At 39.7% G+C, this 26,729-nt stretch overlaps 1 protein-coding gene across 3 annotated transcripts in view; it reads right to left on the reverse strand.

The window, feature by feature from the left end:
* Klf12 (Kruppel like factor 12) overlaps window positions 1-26,729 on the reverse strand; it is a 440,113-nt gene that overhangs the window by 246,239 nt on the left and 167,145 nt on the right. For all 3 annotated transcript variants that reach the window (XM_036198912.1, XM_036198913.1, XM_036198914.1), the window contains one exon: window positions 8,863-8,952. In XM_036198912.1, coding sequence (XP_036054805.1) covers window positions 8,863-8,952 — 90 coding nt within the window. The remainder of the gene's footprint in view (window positions 1-8,862; window positions 8,953-26,729) is intronic.

Raw genomic sequence — 26,729 nt, forward strand, 5'->3', positions numbered from 1 at the left:
TCAAAAATTCTCTTTGTATTTCAGACACTGATACTTAAATACTACATATCCAGGAAAAACATGACTTGCTTCCCCTGGAGTGGCTTTTTAAACTACTGTCCTGCACTAAGTATTATGCATCTGTTCCAGATTATATTATCTCTTCTTATACCTGGGTTTAAATGCATACTTTATTCAGTTCCCCTTCTCTACACTGTTATTATCCATTCAGCCAGTCTTGTACATAACACAGTGCCTCATTACTGTACTCATTTAAAAAGGTTAAATAGAAAACTTGTTAAGTTCTTAATTGTGTGTATATTGTAGGGCTAGAGGTATGTGCACAGTGCACACAGGATCCAGATGAGGACTCCAGATCCCCGGGAAGTGCACGAGTTATGAGCTGACAAGAAGGTTACTGGGAACTTGGGACTTCTGGAAGAACAGTATGCATGCACTCTTAACTGCCATACAATCTCCCTAGTCTCAAAAGCTTTTTAAATATGTGTTTTTAATTTACCCAAATTTATCATTTTAAGGTGCACATTTTCTTGTTTAGATCCAAATTCTTTTTCCTTTAAATTGTGTATGTGTGTATCTGTGTGTCTATGTGGTGTGTGTGTGTGTGTGTGTGTGTGTGTGTGTGTGTGTGTATCTGTTTGCACATGAATGCTACTGTGCCCATGTGGGCCAGAAGAAGGTGTCAGATGCCAGAGATAGAGTTCCATGGGTACTGGAAACTAAATTTTGGTTGTCTGCAAGAGTAGTATGCATTCTTAACCACTAAGCCACTTCCCTAGGCCCCTAAATTCCCATCTAACTTCCTTTCCACTTCTATTCCAAATGGTATTCTGTAAGAAGCCTTACTTCTATTCCTTCATCTAAATGTGCTGGGGATGTCTTTCTGTATACTGTGAATGTGTTGCTCTGATTTGGTTGATATATAAAATGCTGATTGGCCAGTAGCCAGGCAGGAAGTATAGTATTTGTAGAATAAGCAGAGAGAATTCTGGGAACAGGAAGGTTGAGTCAGGAATTGCCAGACAGACACAGAGGAAGCAAGTTATGAAGGCAGAACTGAGAAAAGGTACTAGGCCACATGGCTAAACATAAATAAGAATTATGGGTTAGTTTTAATGTAAGAGCTAGTCAGTGTTAGGCCTGAGCTAATGGCCAAGCAGTTTTAATAAATATAAGCCTCTGTGTGTTTACTTGGGTCCAAGCGGCTACAAGACTGGCAGGTGAGAGAGATTTGTCCTGACCATGGGACACAGAAAAACTTCAACTACACTACTCTGCGTACTTTTTGGTTCTTCTGTTTTGTTTCTTCATGAGTGTGAAATACTCATACTTCAAACTAGCTACACATCAGGGGACACGCTTACATTCTGTATCCCCCCCCCTGCCTCCACTTCCCCATGATGGGGTCACAGGCATGTACCAGCACACTCACCCTTCCTCTGCATGCTTTTAAGACTTTCCCTTACTTGTTCACAGTAACTGGATAATGTGTTTGCTGTGACTTCTTCTGCTTGGCTTTCTCTTAACTTTTTGAGATTTATGGGTTTATAGTGTCCACTGTATTTGAACGGTGTTTTTGTTGTTGTTTGTTTTTTGCAAACTCCCCGAAAGCCCAGCTGCACCTATGTTAGACAACGCTGTATTATTCCTTTACTGTGTTTTGTTTTCAAGCTTTAGTCCTCTCTGTGCTTCATTTTAGACAGCGTCTTCTGCTGTGTATTTAGAGTCAATATTCTGTTTTTGCAGTATGTTATGTTTACAAATTCAGATTTTTCCATTGGGGGTAATTTAAATTATTTTTTTATTTCCTTTTTTAATCTTAAAATATTCATATTTTCCTTCAAATCTTTGAGCATATTTATGAGATGATACAAATGTTTTAAAGTCCTGGACTGTGAAGGTCTCTACTGTCAATTTTAGGTAAGTCTTGATCCATGCTTACCTTCGGTGTGTCTATCAGGGTTTCCTCCTTCTTTGTATCTGTACCAATTTTGACCAGACACCAGACATTTTCAATTTACTTAGTGCTACAGTAGTGACTTTCTCTTGAGTGGTTTTTGTTCTGGAACAGGGCTGAGCAACATGCAGACCAGTCTGATCTTTCTGTGGCTGATTCCAGACTAATCATGACAGACATAAACTGATGGTTCTAGGACCAGCTAGCCCCAAACTCCTCATTAAGCTTGGTGTCTCTGGGCTCTCCTAGGACCTATGTTTTCAGGAGAGCTCTCCATTGTGGTTTATATAGACACATATGCTCCAAGCATCATTTAGCTCTGGCCATCTATATAGTACATGTGTGCCTTTCTTCTTTGGCAGAAAACTAATAAATAACCCAGCCAAAAGCTTTGATGACAGCTGTGAAGACACTCTGGAACAACTCCACCTCCTCTTGTATTCTTTCCCTCAAAACAGTTCCTGACCTCTCCAGGTTCAATTCTCTGCTTAGCATGGAAACACTACATGCCCTGTGGAGTAAATTCCCCCTGCTTTGCAGTGCTAATGCTACAACACAGCTCCCCTGGCTTTGCTCTTCTCTTGAGGGTAATTGCCTCCTGCACAAGAGGTGAAAAACAGGATTCTCCTGTTTGGTTGTCCAGCTGTTTGTGTTGGTCAGTTGATTTCCACGGCAGCTAATCTTTCCGGTCACAAGTACAATTCCTCCAAGGGTTAAGTAGGAGATTTCTGTGAGGCACTTCATAAACAGTATCAGCGGGCACATGTCAGCCCAAGAAAACATATCTAGACAGAGACAAATACATGCTTTGCAGTATAAATATGTCTACAGCTTCTGCAAGGACAAGCAAACTGGACCACGATCTTGCACAAGCTCAAAATTCTGGGAAGGTTAATTTGCCTCTACTGAAAATCCTGAAATTACTTAAAGCATGTGATTTCTTTAAGAAATATCCCCCTTTCTAATGCACTGACCCTATAAAAATGCAAATATCTCTCGGAAAGGATCACATTTTCTGTTGTCATTTAATGAGTCTTCAGAGACAACTGGTCATCTGTGGGAACCTTGAATCATTATAGCATAATGGGAGGGAGGGGGCTTGGGACTGTGCAAGACAAAAGAATAAAGTTGAAGGAGGAAGACCCTAGCAAAAGGGAAGGAGGAAGGACAGAATCACCAGCTTCATCCCGTGCCCAAGGCAGCCCCTGTGGGAGAAGATTTGTGCTTCAGTTATATTTGCCTTGGGTACTATCTGTAATTACTGTCACAGCTCATTGATTTTCAATTCTTTCTATTAATACATTTATTGGCCATTCTGACATTATTAAATTCAGACCAACTCTGCATCTTTAGTACAGGATATCTCTTCCCCAAAACATGAATTTTCTGAGTATAGATTCCCGCCCCCACCTCGGCTTCTCACACTAACAAGATCACAGCTTTGGAGTGTGCCCTGACTCTCCGTATTTCACTATAGATCAAAAGATCTCTGCTGAGGGTCATCAGAGGATATGAAATGATAAGCAAAGTCATATCTTTAAGACAAATCTACCAACTTATCAGCAACGCCAGCCCCTGTTCCACAGTGGGAGGGGAAATAATGAGAGCTGGTTAAAGAGCAACACAAGGGGCATTTTTAATAAATGCCCCTTCCTCACATCCGACAAAGTCATTAAAGTAACCGTATCTAACTAAGCCTCTACACACAGATGTACATTAAAAATTTAATGTAAAATTAAACAAAGACATTAACCAAGGGAAAAAGTGGGCCTTGTTGGTTTTTTGTTCCCTACTGCCACTGAATTGTAATATGATTGCCTGCCTTAAATAAGCATTCCATAGCTCATCTCCAGGTTCAGCCACAGTATTCGCATCTGGCTGTATTTCTTTAGAAAGTACAAGAATTGAGGTCTCTTTCAGAACAGCGCCATCTCAACATCCTCCCCCATGTGCAGTGTGGCAAACAGGATTTCGCCTGCAACAGTGTCTGAATGAATCACTGTTTATCTAGCTCTGCTTATTCATGAGCTCCTGGGCTGAGATGATGAGGAGTAATGAGTACCATAAAGGAAGATGTCTCCTCCATTACAGCTGCCACACCGTGCTCATCAGGTCTTTGTGGACAGAAATAGCTGCAGCCCTGGGCTATAAGCATCCTGCAGAACGTTCCGTAAAAGTTCCCACAAGCTGTCTTAAAGGAAATCATCAAGACTCCGTTGTCCTTTTCCCCATGTCTAAAATACTCGTACTCATAAGAACCTCTGCTCTGAGCAACACTGGGGATGCAGGCCTGTAATCCAAGCTACTCTGAAGTCTGAATGTTCAAGACCTCCCTGAGCTACACACTGAGTTCAAGGCCAGTTTGGACCACTCAGTGTGACCTTGTCTCAAGAAACAGAAAGCAAAAAGAGGATTGAGGATATCACTACCTGGGAGAGCCATTGCTTAGCTTGAGCAACATACTAAGGTCAAGGGCAGGAGGGAGGCCTGCAATTGGAGATTTACCTGACATTTACTTGCTGAATTACAGAGTAACTTAGAAGTCGAAGTCACTATTAAAAAGAAAATGAAATCTCAAGAAAACCACAGCAACTGCCCTGGAAGCTTGGGCCTTTTCTTCCTGGAGGAAGGTGTTCATTAAGCACCCAGCACAAGCAGGCAGGTGACTGTGAGGATGGGGGTACATCACTTCCCTGCTGAGGACAACGGGGTTGAGGGAGACAGAGCACAACAGGACTAGTAGGTATCTGGTGGAATAAGTGCATGAACTCACACAGGACTCACTTCAATGTCTCTGTGGCTGGCTTCCATAGCTTCATCTGGAGCGTGCCAGTTAGATCTTGCATCAGAAATGTTTTCCCTCACCCCTTGATCTTCTTAGATCATAGGATATCAGAGAAGGCCTGGGAAGCAGGCTCTCCCCCACGGCACCCCTACTACACAGATAAGGACAGAGAAGTCCAGAGATGAGAAGGGACCACTTAAAGTCACTCAAGCTGGTAAACTGTGGGGTCAGGAATAAAGTCGTATTTTATGTCTTTGAGGCAGTCCCTCTGCTTCCTCTCTAGTATGATAGTTCTAGAACTCTCTTCCTGCTGTCTTCCTTTGCTTAATAGCATGTTGGAACATCCAAAGGCTGACAGCATTTGGGAAGCTCTTATAACAGCGGGGTATGTGCACCAGAAGTCATGGACAAAGTCATTCCCTCGTTCCTTGCTGTGGCCCCGAAGTGTATCATCAGAGCGCATGCTCTTGCCACAGACTGCTCAGCAGCATGTCCTGAAGGAAACTGAAGTCACAATTGTACTGATCTGCAACATCACTAAAAGGATGATCCTGGGAACTCTGAACAGAGGGAGCTAGTGCCTATATGTAGCTATTCCAATTCAGTTTACATGGCTACCCGACAGAGACCTCTGCTACCCATGAGAATATGAGAGTCCAATATTTGTGATACCATGTTCGTGCCCACAGTGATCATATGACTAGACAAAGCAGGCTGATTTGGAGATATGTACGTAACCTGCTGGTTAGAATAGATAGGCATTGGATAAATCACATATGAACTGAGCACATATCATGTCCTGGGCACCAGTAAGAGCCACAAAGAAGAAATAGAAGAAATAGCACCTGCCCTCTAAGTGCCTGCATTCTGACCCAAGAACACAATCAAAATCCATACGTATAATTCCTTAAGTGAATGGCAGACAGAGAGTTAGCCATGATATTCTGCGGTGTGAAAAGGCCAAGGGGAGAGGAAGAGCATTTCTAACATCAACCACCAGTGAAACTACTTGTGTGTGGAAGTAAAACACAAAGACATTAAGGTGAGCCGGATGCTGGTCTCAGGTGTGTATTCAGCCAGGTACCAGTCCTGTCAATCACACTCAGTCTCCCACAGCCCAGGTATCCACCACATCTTCCTTTAGGCCCTTGAAATGTTCTCACCAGGTCCTGGGAGGGATGGGAGACAGGCAGAGACTGGCGGATAGCAGGAGAACACCCGAGGGATTATTTACAGCAAGCAGGAGAGAAAGAAGATAGCCAGCCATGGTACATGAAAAAGAAAGTGCATGTTACGTCTCTAACATGTTGCCTAGAAAAACAAAACAAAATAAAACCTACTTTCTTCCTCAGAGGACTTAAGGCTTATGAGTGTATCTTAAAGGTGTCTTGAGACATGGCTGTTACAAATTCAATGAAGGTACCAAGTTTAGGTTTCCTTATATATTGCTACCATCTAGAAGGGTTTCCTCAATATTTGTTCTAGGTATCTAGCAAATGTTGACATTTTGAAGACCCCATAACTACATGTGCAAGTATTCATTTAAATTTCTCTAACATGTTTATATTTTAAGACAAATTAAACTTCAGTCAGCTTCTTCTAATCAGGGAAAGTTAGGAAATCTTCAAAATTGTGTCTTTCTCTAAAAATATGTCTGAGATTCAGAAACTATACAGTATACACACAACTCACCCCATGATTTCCAGTAAAGTGACTTAAAATGAAAATGACTAAAAGTTTAGATTTTATTTTATTTTATTTTTTGGTTATTTTGGGACAGGGTTTCTCTGGTAGCTCTGGCTATTCTGAAACTCACTCTGTATCTGCCTGCCTCTGCATCCCAAGCGCTGGGATTAAAGGTGTGCACCACCACCACCAGGCCAGTTTTATCTGTTTTTAAGGAGATGTGAGGTACTACATTTTATTCTCTGTATTGTATTCTCTGAAGAGGTATAGTCACAATCATGTCACTAAATACTCTAGGCCATTTCTCTTGAGGCTTTCCCTCAGAAGAAGAAAAGAGGATTATACCAATCATACAGTTAAGAAATACATACCAAGCTAAAGAAAAACAAAGGGTCTATTTCCCTCCACCACATGCAATCTAAATTAGTGGTAGGGGAGAAACACCAGCTCCAATTACAAAGAACAAAATTGATTTCAATGAACAGGAGTTAATTAATAATTGGGAACCCACAACTTTTTTCTGTCCACATTTAAGGACAAACAGAACTTTCTCTAAGTCACGTGATATGCAATTCCTACTCACTGTAAAACTTTGTGGATAGTGGCTTAAATTTCCTGAAAACCCTGAGTCTTTCATGCTAAGCTTATCTTGAAAGTGAAAAATGACCAAAAAGTAGAAAGAATTCCCTGGATGTAGTTAAAGGCTCAGGCTGGTGATAATGACCTCTGGTTTTGACCCCCGGTCCACACCATATCTTATGAGTTTCTGTAGTTTCTGCCTTTCTCTACCAGGTATCATTTCAATAGTTTTATTGTTGTTCATGTTGAAGAAAGTACTGTGAGATCAAAGGAATGCTGGGAAATATAGACTGCCTTTTCTCCTTTCTCCCCTATCATCAAGAAAAGACTCTCCTACCTATATCATGATACAGAAAAATCACACAGAGATTCATTTCAGTAGACTCATGACAGGAGTTAAGGTTTTAGGAAATGAGTTGAGACCACAGAATGCTAACAAAACAATGCATTCCTTCCTGCTGTTTGGTTAATGAAGGTTAGAGCTGACTGCATGTTCTGGAGGATCAGGAAAGTTAACCTAATGAGCCTGATTGGAAACCACAGATGAACACATGACGTTTCCCGAAAGCTTGTCTATGAACAGACCCACTGGTCACTGTGTATTCATTTCCCATCATGATGCTCTATCAGCATTGAGCAGTCCTCATTCCAGTATAGTGTTTGGGGATTGTTAAGTGCTGGACATTCTCTACACATTTCATTTCAGACTTACAAAAACCAATGCCAGACACAAAGATGAAGTGACATCTTTTGGTATTTATTTATAAATCCTTTAGTATTTATTTATATCCTCTGCTGTAACCAGTTTCAAACACAGGCTTGCACTGAGAAGGAGAAATGATGCTGAGATGCTGCATACAGCAAGGTGATGCATAGGGATGTGGAAGTAACTGAAAAGAACTACAGGTCCACAGCCTCAGCAGCCATTCCAAAGATGATGAAACATTAAGATGCTATGCCCAAGGGAGGTCCCATAAGGACTTAACCACACTGATTTCTAGCCTCTATTTTTGAGTTCTATTTATATTTAAAATTTCTTGGATTCTTCAGCTACAAAATTGCTAATGTTTGGTGTTGATTTCTTTATTAGGACACACATTAGTAAGGTGGAAATTTATTCATATCCTTTGGTTAGCTTTTTTGTGCTGCCTCAGTGGCATAAGGTATGTAGCCAGTGTGCACACAGGTACACAGTGATTGCTTCTTTAAATACCATGGTCAGACACCACTGTAATATATTATACTGGCTTTATATTTTTGATGAATGAAAATTTAAATTTTACCAATAATAAAATAGCCTATGTGTCCTCATATGAAATCTGTGTTCCTAGATACTCTGTTTTCTGTATCCATAAACTCATTTGTGAGTTTAACTATATATTGCTAAATCGTTTTCTTTTTGCTTTTGGGTACTTTTCACATTAACTGTCCCAACTTCATCAACCATTTTCTAGAACTGGTCTAATTTCAAAAATGGGGAGGAGAGCTAGATACAAATAAAAAAAGAGTTCTATTTAACCAACAATAATATTCACATGCCTGTTCTCTGTCATTTCCTAATTTAGAACTTCACGCTGAGGAGTTATATTCACACCTTATTTCAAACACTTTCTCTTTACTTTGGTTTCAGTAGCATTCCAAGCAGCAATTTTAACTCAGCCAGGGGGGTCTCCTAAGCTCATCAAGAAGGCCTACTTCCAGAAGAACATTGTCCACTCCAAAGGGAACACAGATGTTTAAGGTTGTAAGTGAGTGAGAATCAAGTGATTCCTTAGGTTGGGGACCAAAGGGAACACTGCTCTGGAAGTGAAGGGACCAGGCATGAGAAGGGGCATCTGTGGAGATTTCTGCTTACCCCTTGTTCAGATTCCAAAAGCTCTGTTTTGACTCTGACTGCCGGCATCCCATCAAGCATTAGCATTCTGTCCTCAAGGGTGTTGAGATTCTGAGAAGAGAAGAGAGAGGAAGATTCAGTACTGCAGTACCGGAAGAGGACATCCCCGGGGGTCTTCCTCCATCCCCATCCCTTCAGGACTGCTAACCTAATTCTGTAAGAATGGAGCATAATTAAATGAGAATAGCAGCATAACCAATTGTCCCCTATGTGAACTTTCGTTTGAAATAATGACTAGGAAGTTGACTGAATCAATGTGACTCTCTGACCTCTGGGTTGGAGGTCAGGCTGTAATAAACTGCAGCATGGAAACATTACATTAATTTATATGAGGCTGGAAAATTTATCGTACCTTCTCAATTGAGGGAGGAAATACATGGCAAGGTTCTTTTTCTCACCCTTAGTTCTCTAGACTGTATTGTGTATAGACACCCATAAGTGAAAAAATCAGAGAAAAACAGTCTTTAGACTCTTGAAGTCTGAATAATCTAAAGACAAAGTAATGCAATCCTAGATTTGCTTAATTATTTTTGTACGATGCCAATTCTGAGAAAATGAAAATTTCTATAGATCGGCCTCCACGGAATTATCTTAAAACAACCAACACAAGTTTGAATTTAAAACTGAACAGCTAAAAGTCATCAATAAGGGGCATTTTTGACCATTCTCATACATGTTTTGCACAGTTTACTGCCTCTGAAAGGAAAGCCACATTGAAACTGCCTCAACAGATTTTGAGTGTTGTTGAGAAGATGAAATCAAGTTTAGATTTCATGAATTCTCTCTACTTTAGGCATTTTCTGAATTAGCCATCTACAAAGACAATCAGAAAGTCACACATGAGGGGCCCAAATTAGATTTAATATAAAACACATTTCAAATATATCAACTTCAACTTGCCCTGCTGACTAATCTCAGAAGCTGACATGGCTGGACCTGAGATTTCAGAGTAGTCAGTGTGCTCAATGGCCTTACAGAGAAGGCATGACTAAGGAGATCTTACAAAGTGGGCATATACAGATGTATGCGTGTGTTTGTAATAAAAGCATTATACACATACATGTATAAATGTTTCTTATACAGGTATAAAAACATACTCTCACATGTGTGTATAACTTGTTTCTTATGGGTGAATTTTATCATAGTGAAAAATGTACCACAAAATTTGTTAGTCGGCTATTATACCAAATTTCTGTGTGTGCTTTTAATATATATATATATATATATTAAATATATATATATGTTCCTAAATATTTGCCTACAGGATGACAAAGGTTAGTATAATTTCCAGAGTATGATGTTCTCACTTTTCAGGCAGCTGGTTTTCATGAAAATAGTTCAATAAAAACTTCTTCCAGCCGGGCAGTGGTGGCGCATACCTTTAATCCCAGCACTCGGGAGGCAGAGCTAGGCAGATCTCTGTGAGTTCAAGGCCAGCCTGGTCTCCAAAGCGAGTTCCAGGAAAGGCACAAAGCTACACAGAGAAACCCTGTTTCAGAAAACAAAAACAAAAACAAAAACAAAAACAAAAACCTTCTTCCCAACAAATCGCAGTTGGATATTTTATTAGCAAATTCTACTGACAGGTCATGGTACAGTGAAGTACTCCCAACTTCCTGGTCCATGCTCTCTGTGAGAACACTCTAAGAAGCACAACTTAGGTCCTCTCATCACACATACTTTCTCTCAGAAAACAAGAAGAAAAAACACGAATTCTTGGTCATCAGAAGCTTTGAAAAAGTCCACGTCCCCTAGACTATTCCAATTTCCTGTCATATTTTTCTTTTGGGAATACACAACATTGTCTCTATTTGTGGGGTACTTCTCATGCTAGCAGATCCTGACAGAAGCAGCTACAATGCTGCCTAGCATTGCTGGTGAACTCAATTAACTTCTTCCAGACTTAAAATCTTTCCTTCCAGGCCTGAGGTTGTTGACACATGAGGCCTCATTCTCAGATGTGTCCCTTGCTGCCCTGTTTGCCGGGCTACCGCTCCTCTGAGGGATGCTTTGCTGCAGCTAGGAAGCTCTCCAAGCTCCCTCAGCTTCTCCCAGCAGCCCTGGAAATCTCCCAGCTCAAAGCCTCGCAAGGATGCTTGGTTGGGAGGCAGTCTGAAGGATGAGCTGACACTGCTTCCTACCGTGCAGCAGGTATTGCCTAGAGGAGAAGGTTAGAGGAAGCCTTATAAGGGAAGCCTGGTCCATGCTGGAGAGAGAGCAGGGAAGTGCAGGAAAGGGAGGTTTAATGAACTGTTAGAATCTGATTAGAGGCTTACATCCCTTTTATGCTCTGGACCAATATCCACCCAGTATATACTAACCACTGTCCCCACTCTCTCCACTAGGTAAGATAAACTCCTGAGTTTAGAAATGGCAAGCTAGCCAGCGTTTTGAAGTTAAAAGCTAGTAAGTCATGAGAACCTGCCTGGGTCCATGGTCAATTTAGCACATTTAAATCTCTATATTTCCACAATGTTTACTTATTCTTTTCATTGTTGGGTCTTAAAATCCTATAAATATTCACGTCAAAATGTACACTTTAGCTTTATGTAAGTAAAAAAGTTCCACAGTTTATTATTATTATTATTTTAATGAAGTTGTTTTCCTTGGGAATAACCCCACTTTACTTTTCTAGGACCATGCCCAGCCACAACCATGAGAGGCACCATAAACAGTAATGCACACAGCTGGAGAGCACAGCCTGCATGGCTACCTTCTTTCAGTTAGCGCAGTAATTGATGATTAGTGCAGATATACTGCAGCACACACCCTTGAAGCGTGTTAATCTCTGCACCCAGGATTCTAACCCCACTTAACAGACTCAGAAGCACTGAGAGCCCTAGCCCGTTGAACCATCAGGAAGATGCTGGGGGAGGGGATGCAGCATAGAGTAACCAGAGAGCCCTGGCAATACTGCCCTTTGAAAATACTGGTAGATTTGTTCAGTGCATAAGATCAGAACTACGGGGTGTCAGTTGACTGTAGATTTTAAATAGGTAATTGGTTCTGACAGTTTGAAGTTGCTGTCAAACATGGCTTGCTGTGATATCAGTGAAAATATATTCGCTACAGCATCAATAACTCCATTGGTTCCCAGGAGGTAAATAAAGTGGTACCATCACCAAGCATGATGTCCTGGTGCTATCCATGTATTTACATTGTAATCAACATTTTGATATGATAAGTTCCTCAGAATAATTCATACTATTCATATATTAGGATATAAACATAGTGCATGTATATCATGTTTCTTATGAGTAAATTTTATCAATTAATGCAAAAAGTACCACAAAATTTGATAGTTGACTATTATAGAAATCCAAGTGAACTTAATGAGAATGCTACTTTGGATATTTCCACAGTCCAAGTAAGACTGATTAGTACTCTAACACATGACAGTTTTCTTGGTCAGAAGTCATATGAGTACAGAGGTGACTTGTCTAAACACCTCAAAATATTCAGAATTGAGGTGCAGCAAGAAAGACTGATCTTCAGTGACAGTGATTCATACATCCATGTAATGAAGGTGGCTCCCTGGGTCATCTTCTACAACCTGCCCTCTTAACCCACAGTGCAGGCTTTTCCCTCTCATCCTGGCTGTGTGTCAACTGCACTAATAAAAGCCTGGCCAATCAGTACTGGACTATTTAATTTCTAAATTAGAGTGTACTTCCTAAACAGAGAGTTCCTAATGATATTTGTTTGGTTCTCTGATAATACAGGTCATATTTGATTAAACATATATATCTTCTTCAAGATATGTATGGCTGTGGGTGAAGAGACCTCAGTCTGGTATCCATATCATGTTGAACAGTGATGTCAGAGACTGATGAGCAGTTCAGGATGTACTGCACCAGACAGTTGTTATACCTTTGTAGCAAATTCTTACAGGTTCCCAACGCAAGCATCCTAGATGGCTGACAGTACCATCCACTGGGCACCTAAGCCATCAGTAAAAGTAATTGAATCAGATTACAAGGAACGTGAGTTTCTGCATAAAAGAAGACCTCAGAGGAGGTGACTTCTCCTTCCTTGTCTCACTTCTACTACATTACCAAAAAATAAAAAATAAAAAAAATAATCACAACAGAATTTGCTTTCCTAAATCTTACCATAGATATGCTGATTCACCTAATAGGTAGACAACGATTCCAAAACATTTGCACAAACTGAAGAGACTCCACCAGGTCCTCCCTCTTCTTCTGGGTAAAGGATTCTCACACCTACTGGGTTAGAATAGTGCTTGTGCATAGGTAACAATTTCAATCAGCTATTACTATGTAACACATCACAGGGGAGTGAAACACACCTTTTCTCATCACTCAGATAACAATTGAAATGCCTTCTACTTCATCTTTCCTGGAGGCCAGACACTGTGCTAAGAGCTGCGCATAAGGATGCTCACTCAATGTCCACACTGATATGAGAGAAGGGTGCTACTGCTATCTAAGGCTGAGGTATCAGAGAAGCAAGGATTTAGAAATTCCTGAGGTCCCACAGTTAGTCATTGGCACAGTACTGTGAGCCCAGTGAGTAACCCCAACTTAGGCCTTCTCAATGACACTCTATGTAACCACCCACTTATGCACTTCCCTGCCTGTATATCTCCCTTATCAATACATGCAACCTATCCACGAATGTAATCTATCTATCTATCTATCTATCTATCTATCTATCTATCTATCTATATGCATCTTATTGAAGGTCCAATAAAAGGGGTTTTGAAGTCTCCATCCCCGCTTCTCCCAAGGCCCAGCTGACTTAGTCATGGGACTAGTGTGAAACTTCGTTGACTGGCAGCATCAGTATTTTAGGGAATATTAAGTCGAACCAGCTCCTTGTTGCAAAGCTGGTTCACACTTCTTCCTGCGAAATTGTTCAAATGTATTTTTAGCTCACTGAGATTATGTCTCGATCTGCAAATGCCTCAGACTTCATTTAGCCAGTTGGTCCCAACCTGGCTTCAGCATCTGGGAACACAGTGTAATCCCATCTGCAATGCTTTTTAAATACATTCTTGGTAGCTTGCTCTCTATTTTCACAATACGGAATGCATTTAGGTGATAGGGTAATATTGTATTATGTATCTTATACACAGGACATATGCTCACTGGAATTATATTTCAGTTATAATTGCTAAGATTAACAGTAAGTGTGTATTTGACAATGCTCCCATATCCTCATTGGTAACTCAGTTTTGTAGGAGGACATATTAATACCCAACATACCCAAAGGAACACAGAACAAACATTTGAACCTGACACTTTTCCCTTAGCTTCCAGCTCAGCTTTTCATATTTTATTCCTTTGCAGTATTGAGAAGGATGTCATATTAATGAACATAAACACATGTGTATGTGTGAGTGTGTGTGTATGTGAGTGTGTGTGTGTGTGTGTCTGTGTGTGTGTGTGTGTGTGTGTGTGTGTGTGTGTGTGTGGTGTTCTTTTTGTTTTGTTTGAGGCAGAGCACTGCTATACAGCTAAGACTGGCCTAGAACTTGCAATCCTTATGCTTATGCTTATCCTCCCAAGTTTTGGAGTTGCAAGTGTATGCCAACATGCCTAGCTTATGATTACATTTCATTTACACAACTATATTTCACTTACAGAACTATGAGCTCTCTATGGGAGCCCTTAATTTAAAACCTAATGGTGAGTTCTATGACCTATGAGTACATTACTCTGAAAAACCTGTCTTCCAACTCAAAAACAAAATGCCTCCACACAAATTACAATCTGAAGTATGCCGAATAGTTTCTCTCTTAAAGACTACCTCAACTGTATGTCTGCCGCACAACTACTGTGAGGAACTGTTTGCAGCCTGCATTAGTGAGGAGCTTAGCCCCACAATATACAGTTTACACAACTATTTAGAAGTGTTTCCTATAAGTAATAGTTGCTAAACCAGCTGTGAAAAACAGAAGTTCTTATTTGAGTTGCAAATGAATGCTTTTTTAAAAAGCAACCAATCCAACTTGAGCTGGAGTCTTAAATTTAATTGTCAAGGGTCTCAATAATGTCACAGACCACACAGCATCTTGCAGACCACGTGTGCAGCACAATGTAGGTCCTCACTTAGTGAGGCTGTAGCCATCTTGTTTAGATAAGTGTACATATTATAATAAACACACATGATAAAACCATCTCACAACACATATCTCAGGATGTACACTCATCACTAGGACACACATGGTTGTCCATACAGCAAGTACATGCCTTTGGTTCATTATCCAGAAGGTGATTAAAACAGTGTCTAAGCTTCCAAGAAGCACTGCCCATTTCAGCCTTAATACAAATCTCTAGGAAGACATTTCTGTTCCTCACATGTAAAGAACACACCCCAGGGTTCAGATTGAGCAGATCTTTTTGTAAGGATGCCATGAGAGCATCCACTCTGCTTTAATCATCTCATCCCTTTTCTATTCTATGAATAAATCATAGAACACCTATGAGAGATAAAGGAGTAAGTCAGTGACTAGAGACTAGGAATCTATAGAGACTAAGAAAATACAAGGCAAGAGAAGGATCAAGTCACTACCAGCCAGAGTCTATACAGGGATAACAATGCTCCTGCATGGGTATCAGTATTCCAGACAGATGTCCAGTATATGACTCCAAGTGTCAAGATGGCAGGAAGCACTAACGAATGGCTTTAGCATTAAGAAAGTTGATATAAAATGAGCTGAGTCCTGGAAAGTAGGTCAAAAGCAAGATTCATTCAAGGAACAGGACTGGGAAGGTTAATGCTTGGGACTAGTCCCAGAAGAGTTCTGATATAAGAAACAGGAGGAAGTAAGAATCACAAAGATACCAGCATAATGGGGCTCCCACTATAAGTCTCTTTCTTGGGTACAATGGGCATCATCCTCAGAAACAGAACTGGGAATCACAAGTGCAGGCAAAGGGCCAATGTAGTGGAGATAACACATTCATGGACAATTAGGGAGGTCATTTGCAACACAACTACAATATAATGTTAGTACTTCCTAATCAGAAGCAGGAGCATTTATTCTTCAATATGTACCAGGTACTGTTTCATCTGTTTTACATTCACTACATTTTCCATGTATTCCTGTTGACTCACGCAAAACATAATGAGTCCAGGCACAAGCTCAGTTACTTAAGATATACCAATAAGCAAAACGGAGGAATTTTTCTGTAGTGTTGTTGTAGTATTTTAATCCCCAAATAACTTCTTTTACTATATCCATTTTAAATGAGAAAATTATTTTGAATTTTCAGAGAGGTTACATGATCTCCCCAAGTCCCTGAAAATGATAGTCAGTTTAACAGTGAAAGGATATCTGTTTTATCTATCTATCTATCTATCTATCTATCTATCTATCTATTAATAGATATCTAATATATATCCCCCTAATGTTGCCACAACACTTCTCTGAAAGCCATCAACAGACTCCTGGTGCACGTACATATGGAGTGTGTCCTACTGAGCTGGGAGCATCAAGGCAAAGACAAAGATGCCACATGCATACACGAAGGGACATGGCACCAATCTCACTCTGCGGAGTCCTCACCCTGCCTTGGAGCGGGTGCTTGAAATAACACATCCTCTCCATTCCCTATCATTTTTCTCGGCTTAAATGTTAACAATGTTCTGTCTCCAGGGCTGCGACTATTCTACGCCGCCGCAGCACCTGTGCCTGACAGGTGCTTTCATTGATCATGCATGAGGTTCAGAATTGATGTAACAGGAAAGCATGGGTTTGTGTTTTGGGTCACAATATATTTCCTTTAAAAGGAAATCGGCTTTCAAAGTATCAACACTCAGTAAGTTCTCTGTCAATAATCATTGAAACAATGAAAAAAATGTGAATAAAAAGATAAGATCAATTAATTATTCCATTCTGTGGTTCTCAACCTTCCTAAAGCTGTGCCCCTTTAATACAGTTCCCCATGTTGTGGTGACCCCCAACCATAAAATTATTTTGTTGCTACTTCCTAACTGTAATTCTTCTACTGCTATGTATCGTAATGTGAATATCTGTATGCGATGCCAAAGGGGTTGTGACCCACAGGTTGAGAAGCCCTGTCCTATATATCCAAGGTAATCAATTCGTTGCTCTTAGGTGGGAAGAGCATAGTAAAAATCTTGCAGCTACAAAATTCTCTCTATTTGTGAAGAACAAAAATAATTTAGAACAAAAGGCTAGCAAGTATGTAAACAAAAGAACCTTTATTTGTGATACAGTTGAGTCTCTATTTTCACCTTATCTCCTCAGTATCAACCTCAATAATGACATCTTTTAACTTTCGGGTGATTTGAAAAAGAAAGGAGAGACTCTTTCGTGTTCATTCTTTTAAAACATTTTTTTTTTCAATTATCTAGATGTGCATGCCTGTATGTATGTTATCTCTTTGTGTGTGCATGTGTCTGTGCATGTGTGTGTGGTTGCCTAGAAGAGGTCATGGGATACCATGGAGCTGAAGTTACAGGCCGTTGTGAGCCTGGAAACAGGCATGGAGACTGGGAACGCAACTCAGTCCTCTGCAACAGTAGTAAGTACTCTTAACTGTTGTAGGTCTTCAGTCCCAACTCTTAATTGGACTTAATTTATTCTCCAATAAAAAGTACAAATGGTACCTCAATATTAATAAACAATATTGCTTCACATGAAAAATATTTGTGGCCAACTTCAAAATGCATCTGCTTTAGTTCATACCATCTCTCTCCACCCTTACTGCATATCCAAGTATTCCCATGAAGTCAGTGCAAAGATTCCAGAATGGGGCTGTGAATGTGTTCATTAGTTCAAGCCATGGGAAATAGAAGGATCCTTTAAGGATTCAGGACTAGTAAAAGTAACTAGGGGAAAGCTCTATTCCTAGGCCTAGACGTGGCCAATGAGAATTCTTAAGTCAGCCTCAGAACAAAGCCAAACAAACAAGAATACTCCAAAGGAAGGAACTTCAGTTACCCAAACCAATGAAGCAACTACACTCATAACCCAGAACCAGCCAACTCAGTTCTCATTCTGGCCTCTCCCTCAGAACTTCACAGAACATTTTCATACTTCGTGTCTCTTCAAAACTAAGGCCAGCTTCTATATGGAAGATTTCACAGTGTGAACTGAAATATAAGCCTGCTTATATTGGAATGATTCAATTAGAAAAACTGTCTGTTGGTCATAGCCCATGCATTCTTTGCAAGTGTTCTCTATGGCCTCTCTGAAGGACAAGTTTGGAAATTATATGGTTAAAGCAGACGTGGAAAGGGAACACAACCATCAATGACAGGAAATACACTTGTCAAACTGGAAGTATGTTTTACATGCAAAATGCACACTGGATTTTGACTAGCATAAGAACAAATTACAAATGCCTTTAATGTTAAATTAATTACATGCTGAAATATCTTGATTAATTTCTATTATTTATAAGTAGGGTATTGTTTTAATTTTTATGTCTACTAGGAGACATAAGCATGATTTTTATTATGTATTTTAAAACTTTTAATTACATATATAAACACTGTATTCTGTGTTTTGGGGGCAAAACTGCTAGTCCCTCATCGTGATCATGTTCTAGATGCCATCAGTGCTTCTGAGAATTGGGAGGTGGAGAGGGCAGAGGGAAATGAAAAGTTCTAGGTGTCATAAGAGTGAAACAGAGCCACTGATCCTAAGGGACCAGGGATGCTAACATCCTTAGCACACCAGTCAGTCACCCCTAAATAACAGTTATCCACCAGAAAACACATAGGCCAGCTCAGCTGCTAATGACACTCCAGCACTGAACTTGCTGTCTTCAGCTACAACTTCTGCTATCTCCAACTGGACATCCCACAGGTGTGACTCACATGACATTTACTGCTCCTGAACTCCATATCCCCTTCATATTTTTCAATTAAAAAATCGAAATAAAATAGGCAAAATCTTGCTCTGCTTCATGAATTTTCCTTTATGAAAGTGACGTCATCATGAAGCCTGTCTCCTGACAACAGCCTTTCAATCCTCTCTTGCTAACCCACCTGGGATTAGCAATGTTGACTCACAACAGCCAGTGCAAACACTGTGGGGATCAATCTTTGATCTGTATGTGACAGATGGGTCCTGCTACCATTTTTCTCTCCATCCCATGGCAAGAACCCTGGGTCAGATAATTGTTCGATTGCATGTACACCTTAACTAATTTAAGTGACAGAGATTGGACAAGAGCAGTCACCAATGACAGGCAAAGTACAGGTCATGAAGATGCCTTGGAAAGTCTTCATTTGATACAAGAAGATTTCACCATGTTCCCATAATTCCCACAGCAACGCTTCAGTGGAAGAGGAGGAAAGGAGACACAGTGCGGACATGGTAAAGAGCATGCACAGAAGCAGAGCAGACAGAATGATGACTGATAGCTTTGTTTGGACATATTTTCTCACTTCATTTTTTATCGTTTTTTCATCTATGCAAATTATATTTATTGTCTCAGTAGTTAAAAGAAATGTGCAATGATTTAAAACTTGATGTATAAAAAGAGACAAGTAGCATTTTTTTTAAAAAAAGGAAAAACAAATTAAGAAATTAGAGATCCAATTTCTCATCCAGGTTGACACTGGAAAGTGTAGGGGAGTCACTTCTGTTCCTTCCTGGGCAGGAGAATGAACAACGGCACAAACACTCGCTGGCAGATACACAGGTTACTATTAAAATGGAAGGAAGATAAGCCCAAACCCCCTTCAGGGAAAGATCTGAGCTTACGATCTGCATTATGCTTATACCCATTGCACTGAATCTGCCAGACTGCTTCAAGTAGACTCTCAATGGATGCTTTCAGTTGTCATGGTGATGCAGAAGTAGATGCAATGATGTCTAATCTGGGCATGACATAAGCTTTTCATGCATTATTACGGAAAATCAATCTTCACCATTCTTCTCTAGGAAATGATATATATTGGTATAGTATATATTTATATATGATTGACACCTTTCAGATTTCTTAAATGACACTTTCTGATAATGATTTCAGTTCAAGTCTCTGCTTTTGTATAAATCTTTCATTACCCTGGGCCTTCGATCATTAAGCTAAATTCTCAGATTATATATTGAAAACTCCATATGATAAAATTCCTAGAGAGTTACTGAGAAAAAAAAAAAAACAAAAACAAAAACCAAAAACTAGGTTCTCACCAATGATCATTTTTTGGAAGAACTAAAAATATCCTATGGGACTTCTAGTTTCCTGTCCAGAATGCATGAAGCTTAGAGGTCTCCACAGTTCCTAACAAAAACGAGGAGCAAATAAGACTGAAAAGTCAATCCTCTTCTTGGATTCATCAGAACAGCAAGGTCGCAAGGTAAAGCCCGCCCCTGAATTACAATGATGAGAAGCACACAGAGTGGAGACATCTTTGGGAACCAGGGTCCTCTCCCTCTCCTACCCAGGCAGAAAAACCGAAATGTCAGTGATCAATTTGCAGACATTACACAGTTAAAAGACCCACAGAGGCCGAGGCAGAGGGGATTCCACACACTTGTGCACTGAGATTGGCATGTTTTATAAGGTAAGTGTTCAGATTTAATAAAAGAAAATTTTGTCAAGGGTATTTAAGGGCAAAAACCCTGAGCAGACACCTTACTCCAGATGACACATATAGCATGTGAGCATGTGAAAAGCACTTACCATCTCACATGGTTAGAGAAATAAAAATTAAATAATAAGATGTACCTAGGAGACTGGTCAAAATCTAGAGGCATCACATCAACAAACACCACGTCACGCAAACAAGTAGCAAAGTTATTTTGATTGATTACATGTGGGAATAAATGCACTTTGGAAGATAGCTTGGCTGCTTCAGACAAAACTAAACAATATGGTGACTGGATTCTGCTATCACACTCTTCGTAATTACCTACATAACATTTGCAGTATGTTGTCCATAACTGCCAAAACCAGAATTGGAAAGCAAACAAGACTGCCTACAGTATGCAAGTAGACAGACTGCAATACTTCCAGCCAGAAGAATAACATTCTACATTACAAAGATGTCAAGTAGGTTAGTGAGATGGCTGAAAGGATGGTGGCATTTGTCACTAAGCCTAACAATTTGAGTTTTATCCCCAGAATCTACATAGTGGAAGAAGAGAACTAACACCAGTAACTTTTCTTCTGACACTGGCATGTGCATGTAGACATACATACACTCACAAATACACACATACTCGATTGATAGGTAGATAGAAAAATAGAAAGATAGATAGATAGATAGATAGATAGATAGATAGATAGATAGATAGATAGATAGATAGATAGATGATACATACATACATACATACATACATATAGATATCTGGATGGATAGATGATAGAGAGATATAGGTGGATGGATGGATGGGACACTCTGGGAGGCCTGCACAATGAGTGATGATGATGGTATAACTTGGTGCAAACAACTAAACCATGGAGATGGTAAGGACATCGTTGATCATCAGGGGTTAACAAGGAAGGAGTGGACAACAGGCAGGACACAGGGGACTTGAGGGCATCCTTTGTCAAAATTTGTAAATCCCTTGAAAGGTACATAAAGAATGGCACCTGAGACAAACCACAGTCTTGGAATGCTAATGATGTGCTAAGCCAGGGTATTCAGCTCTAACAAACACAGCCTATGGTGCACACATGTCACTGAGGAGGACAGGAGGCAGGAGAAACGGGTAAGTGTATGCTACACAGCAACTGTCTCTTCCGTTTCGCTGTGAATCTCGATCTCTGAAAGCAAAGCTCATTAATTTAAAAAGATCCTCTCTTGCAAACTTAATTTGAATTTGCATTTAAGAGAATTTAAAAGAATATATTATATTCTGTACAGTGACTCCCCACAAAGTACAATTTAAAAGCTAGATAGGAACCGCAGTATTGTGATTCCTACTGCACTCAAGCAGAAATAAAATCTGAGAGTACTACTTCCTAAAAGCAAGCACTACTGCCAAGTCTGTAAAACTAATCCAAAGCAGTAGGTATAGAGTTCCCACTGCCATAGAGTTCCAAGCAGACCTCTCTCATATTAGTTCATATCACTTAAATGTTTTGTGTTATATTTATCCATAGCAGAAAACCAAATGAAATTGTACTACTCTACACTAATTTTAAACCTTTTGTCAAGACCAATAGAAAGCACTGGTTAATGATTTGACTATTAAACAACATGAGAAAATATTCTGCATTCAATACATTGTCTCCTGAAAATAAAGGAAAAACAATTTGGTGCACTGTGTCATTAAATATAAGACTAAATGCAAATTAAAAACATAAAGACATCTTTTTTACACCATGTGAGAGCAGAAGCATAGAAATATATAGGTGGAGTGGGTAACAGGGATGAATTGAATTTATATCCTGAGAAAAGGTCTGGTGAATAAACAAAACAAAACAAACAACAAGGAACAAATTTCAGGTTCTGAGTTCCAGAAATCTCCCTAACCTCATCTTACTTTTGTGTTTCCAGTTTTCAAATGGACAATGTAAATATTTAAAAATAGTTTTAAGTATGAAATTTTACAACTTCTAGAGAACAAAACAAGCTTTCAATAATGCTTGGGGAATACCTGTCTATCAACTACTATCTTTTGAAAAATTCTTATCTTTGTATGTGCACTGAGATATGTATGTATCTTCGTGTGTCTGCACTGATATGTGTATGTATGTTAGTGTGTGTGCATGTTCATGTTCACTGTGGCTACATTTGTGCCATGGTGTGTATGTGGAGGCCAGAAGAGAACCTCTGGCTTCACCCTGTTTGAGAATGTCTCCCTTCTGCTACTTCATACGCCAGGCAAGCTGACCCTCAAGCTTACTCAGATTTTCCCTGTCTCTACCATGCACTGTAGGAAAGCTGGTGTAATAAAAGTTCACACCCGTACCTAACTTTAGGTATGCTATGGGGATTGAAATTGGTCCTTCTGTTTCCAGCCAGCGCTTTACCATCACTGGTTATCAATTATCTTTTAAGCTAACAAGTGATGAGCAAAAGAATTCCTTGTTTTATGATGACAGAAGATCTAAATATGCAGCCAAACTAGCCTTAAACTTCCATCTGTCATCTGCACCCACACAAGTGCTAGGATTCTGAGATTACAAAATCACAGGTGTACTGTCATGCTTGGCTCCAGTTTTTTTTTTAATGGACCCCCCCAAAAAAAGTTTCTGGTAAGTTAGAACTTGTAAGTCACTGAGAATGTCAATCAACAAGATTTTTTTTTTTATCATTTTAAGTGAATGCTGACTAGCTGGATGGCCCTTAATAAATAGAAAGTAAGCTGTCAAGAAACAGAAGTGTTAACATGCATCTACCCTCAGTCACTTGATGAGACATTCTATTTATATCCAGAGAAGCAATTTGTCCTAAAATAAGGAACAATGGACAACTCAGAAGCTTACATCTACTCATGGGTTCAAAAATGTGAACAAACAAAATAATTGGGGGAAAAATCCTTGATGACAGATGGGAACAAACCCATCACTTCGAGATTTTGAAGGACTACTTGGTACAGATAGAGCTGGAAGGTCAGCTTGAATGCCTAGTTTGACCATGAAATCAGCAAACGGGGACAGCACTGATAAGTCCTTTAAAAGATATTATGATTAATGTCTAATATTTAACTGCATACAATTCAGGATCTTTTATCAAAATGGTAGATGAGGACAAAGTGATGATGTGTCGTATTATGCAAAAGATGCAAATGAGCCTTGGGTGTCCGGTTCTTTTCCACATCTCTACAAACTACAACCAGTGACATAAACAATCTGACCCAGGGACAAGGAGATTGTTCAGAGACAAAGGCATCTCCCATCATGTCTGAAAACCTGAGTTTTCACACACAAATATATATGTACACAAACAAATAAATAAACATATTATCTTTAAAAGATCCTGTCACCAAACTTAAATATTAATACACAAGTTCATGCACCAGGGAACACCTCAAAGACTTCTAGCCAAAGCAGTGGGCAGCGAGTACACAAAAGGTGACATGCAATTTCAGAATCACTGAGAAACTTAGGCCATCCTAGAGTCAGTGAGAGTTCCCCCACTTTCTCAGTATCAGTGGGGTATCAGAATAAATTATAAGAGGCAAGCTAAGGCAAACTGATATTATGATGTTGACATGAATTTAGCAAATAATATGAAACAAGTCAACATCCAAGACAGAATTGCTAAATGCATCCCAGCTGTGATGCATAATATTGCTTGTCAAGTTGACAGGGTCTGGAATGACAATCACATTGGAAACCAGCCTCTGGGCACATCCATGAGGGCTTATCTAGACTGGGAAAGCTGCTGGCCATGCCTGGGAGAGATTATTTTGATTAGACTAACTGAACTAAGGAGATCCACTCTGGATGGGGGCAACATCATTTCTTGGGACTAGGTACTGGACCCAATAAGAATGAAAAAGATAGCTAGCATAACAATCCATCTCCCTCTGCTTCCTGGATCTGGATGCAATGTGACCAGCTACCTCAAGGTCTTGCCACCAGGACTTTCCTGTTGCAATAGGCTACACTCTCAAATTATCAACCAAAATTAGCCTTTCTCCTTTGAGTGGCTCTCGTCAGGCACTAGTAGACCCTGCCAAAAATGAAATGGTTTGTGTAATGGGGTAAAGATAAAACCAGGCAGTGAAAGCAAGCCCACAGACTCAAAGAAATCATTCCTCAGGGTTACGTGTAAGCATCTGGGTCACCCAAGAGGCTTGATATGCCATAGTAGTCAAAAAGCTTTACTTTAGGACCCAACAGCTTCAGAGTAGCCCAGTTAAGCTACGTGCGTGTGCGCGCGCGTGCGCGCACGCACACACACACACACACACACACACTGCTGTGAATCAAAATACCATATTGATACCATATTTTAAGTGTCATATATTTTTATAAACACTGCCACCAGTAAAAGTACATTTTCCTAAGACAGTAATTCTGTCAAATATTTACATAATATCAATGACTTCAGGAAAATATGTTTCAGTTAAGATATGTTATTGTATTTTAAAAGTATTCCATATTTTTGGTGGCCTGTTTCTTCATTCTTCCATAAAAAGTGTATTAATCTCATCTCTCTATCTAAAATATGCAAGGATTCTACTCTCTGATAACTTCACTACATGGATGTAATAACAAATCTTAAAAGGTCTTATTAATAAAAACAAACCCAGAGCCAAGTATTGGGGTGAATTCTGAAAGATCAGAGAAACAGAACAAGCCATGGCCAACCTCACCTCGACAACTCCTCAGCTGATCTTGTTTCTTCAAACTGGAAGCCTCTGAGTCCTCATCTGAAATGGATCTCAGCTGAACTGCTGCTAAAAGCCTAAAAGCTTAAAAAGCCTAAAAAGCCTCTAGTTCCTGGTCCTCACACCTTAGATACCTTTCTGCTTCCTGCCATCACTTCCTGAGATTAAAGGTGTGGGCCACCATGCCTGGCTCAGTTTTCAGTGTGACCTTGAAATCACAGGGACCTGGATGGACCTCTGCCTCTGGAATGCTAGGATTAAATGCATGTGTTACCACTGCCTAACCTCTATGTTTAATATATTGACTGTTCTATTCTCTGACCCCCAGGTAAATTTATCTGGGTACACAATATATCAATCACATTGCCCCTTTTTGTTTAAAATAAAAGTTATAACTAATATAAGAAAAAGCATATACAATAAGTATATACAATGTATAGTCAAGAATTACATTAACAATGTCTAGTCCATTAATGTTTGACAGATTCAGACAAAAACTCCATTATATACATTGTAACAATGTCCAGCCCATTAACACATGCCGAGGTAAAACAAATGATTGAAGTTCTCCCCTATGCAGAGACCTTGTACTTTATCTCTGTGGCCCTTGATGACCCTCATGCAGACAGTTCACGAAAGAACAATTTGGAAGCCTGCTACCCCCAAGACAGGAGATGCCGAAAATGCTCACATGTTCGGTCGCCCATTGCTCTGGAACTCTTCTTTCCTTTTGCACTGTCTCCATTCTTTCAAAGGTAAACATTCTGAAATTTTCAAGTCTCATTAAAAGGCCTGAGGTGAATGGGATATCATGCAAGGTTATTAACCCTCTGTTCCAGCAAGTTTTTAAGCTAGAAAATGATGGTCTCGTGCCAATGAGCTACCTCTCTGAGCCAGGCTTTGGCCACAATGTCCTTAGAGCAAGCTACTCTCCTGCTCTGCTGGGTGGAGCTGTTGACTGCGGGCAATTTGGCAGAATCTACCAAAAGCCATGAAAATATATATGCCTTTTGTCCTAGAGAATTCAACTCTTGGAACTGATCCTAAATAATAAGCAAGGATGTGCAGAATCATATTTATTTTCCCACTGTTCATAATTAGTGAATATTGGAAGCAACCCAAATGTCCCCAAACAGAACAATGATTAATTAATTCATCATGAGCCCATGTAGTTAAAATATCACAAATGCTCACTTCAAATGACATAGAAATGTGCCCACTAACATATAACAATGCCTGGTTCAGATAGGCATACATCAATTTCCAAAATACCACCTATTGTGTATAAAAATCTGTTATATACTATATATTATTAAGTATAAAAATATAAATACAGATAGAAGATAAATAGTTAAGGATCATCCTGTGTGCAGTTATGACAGTAGCCTTGTTTTTCTTGTCTCATATTTCTCTAACGAGTATATAATGAACATTTATTATTTTGATAAGAAAACCCACAAGTGAACAAAAAGCAATTTTTTTTTTCAAAGAAACTAGCCGAAAGAAGAAGGATTAGAAATGGGATTGAGGAGGCACTCCTTCCAAGTGTCATAGTGAGGCTCTGAAATGCACAGTCCACAGAGGTCACAGA

The sequence above is a fragment of the Onychomys torridus genome, chromosome 9 (genome assembly GCF_903995425.1).
Source record: "Onychomys torridus chromosome 9, mOncTor1.1, whole genome shotgun sequence".
NCBI lineage: Eukaryota > Metazoa > Chordata > Mammalia > Rodentia > Cricetidae > Onychomys > Onychomys torridus.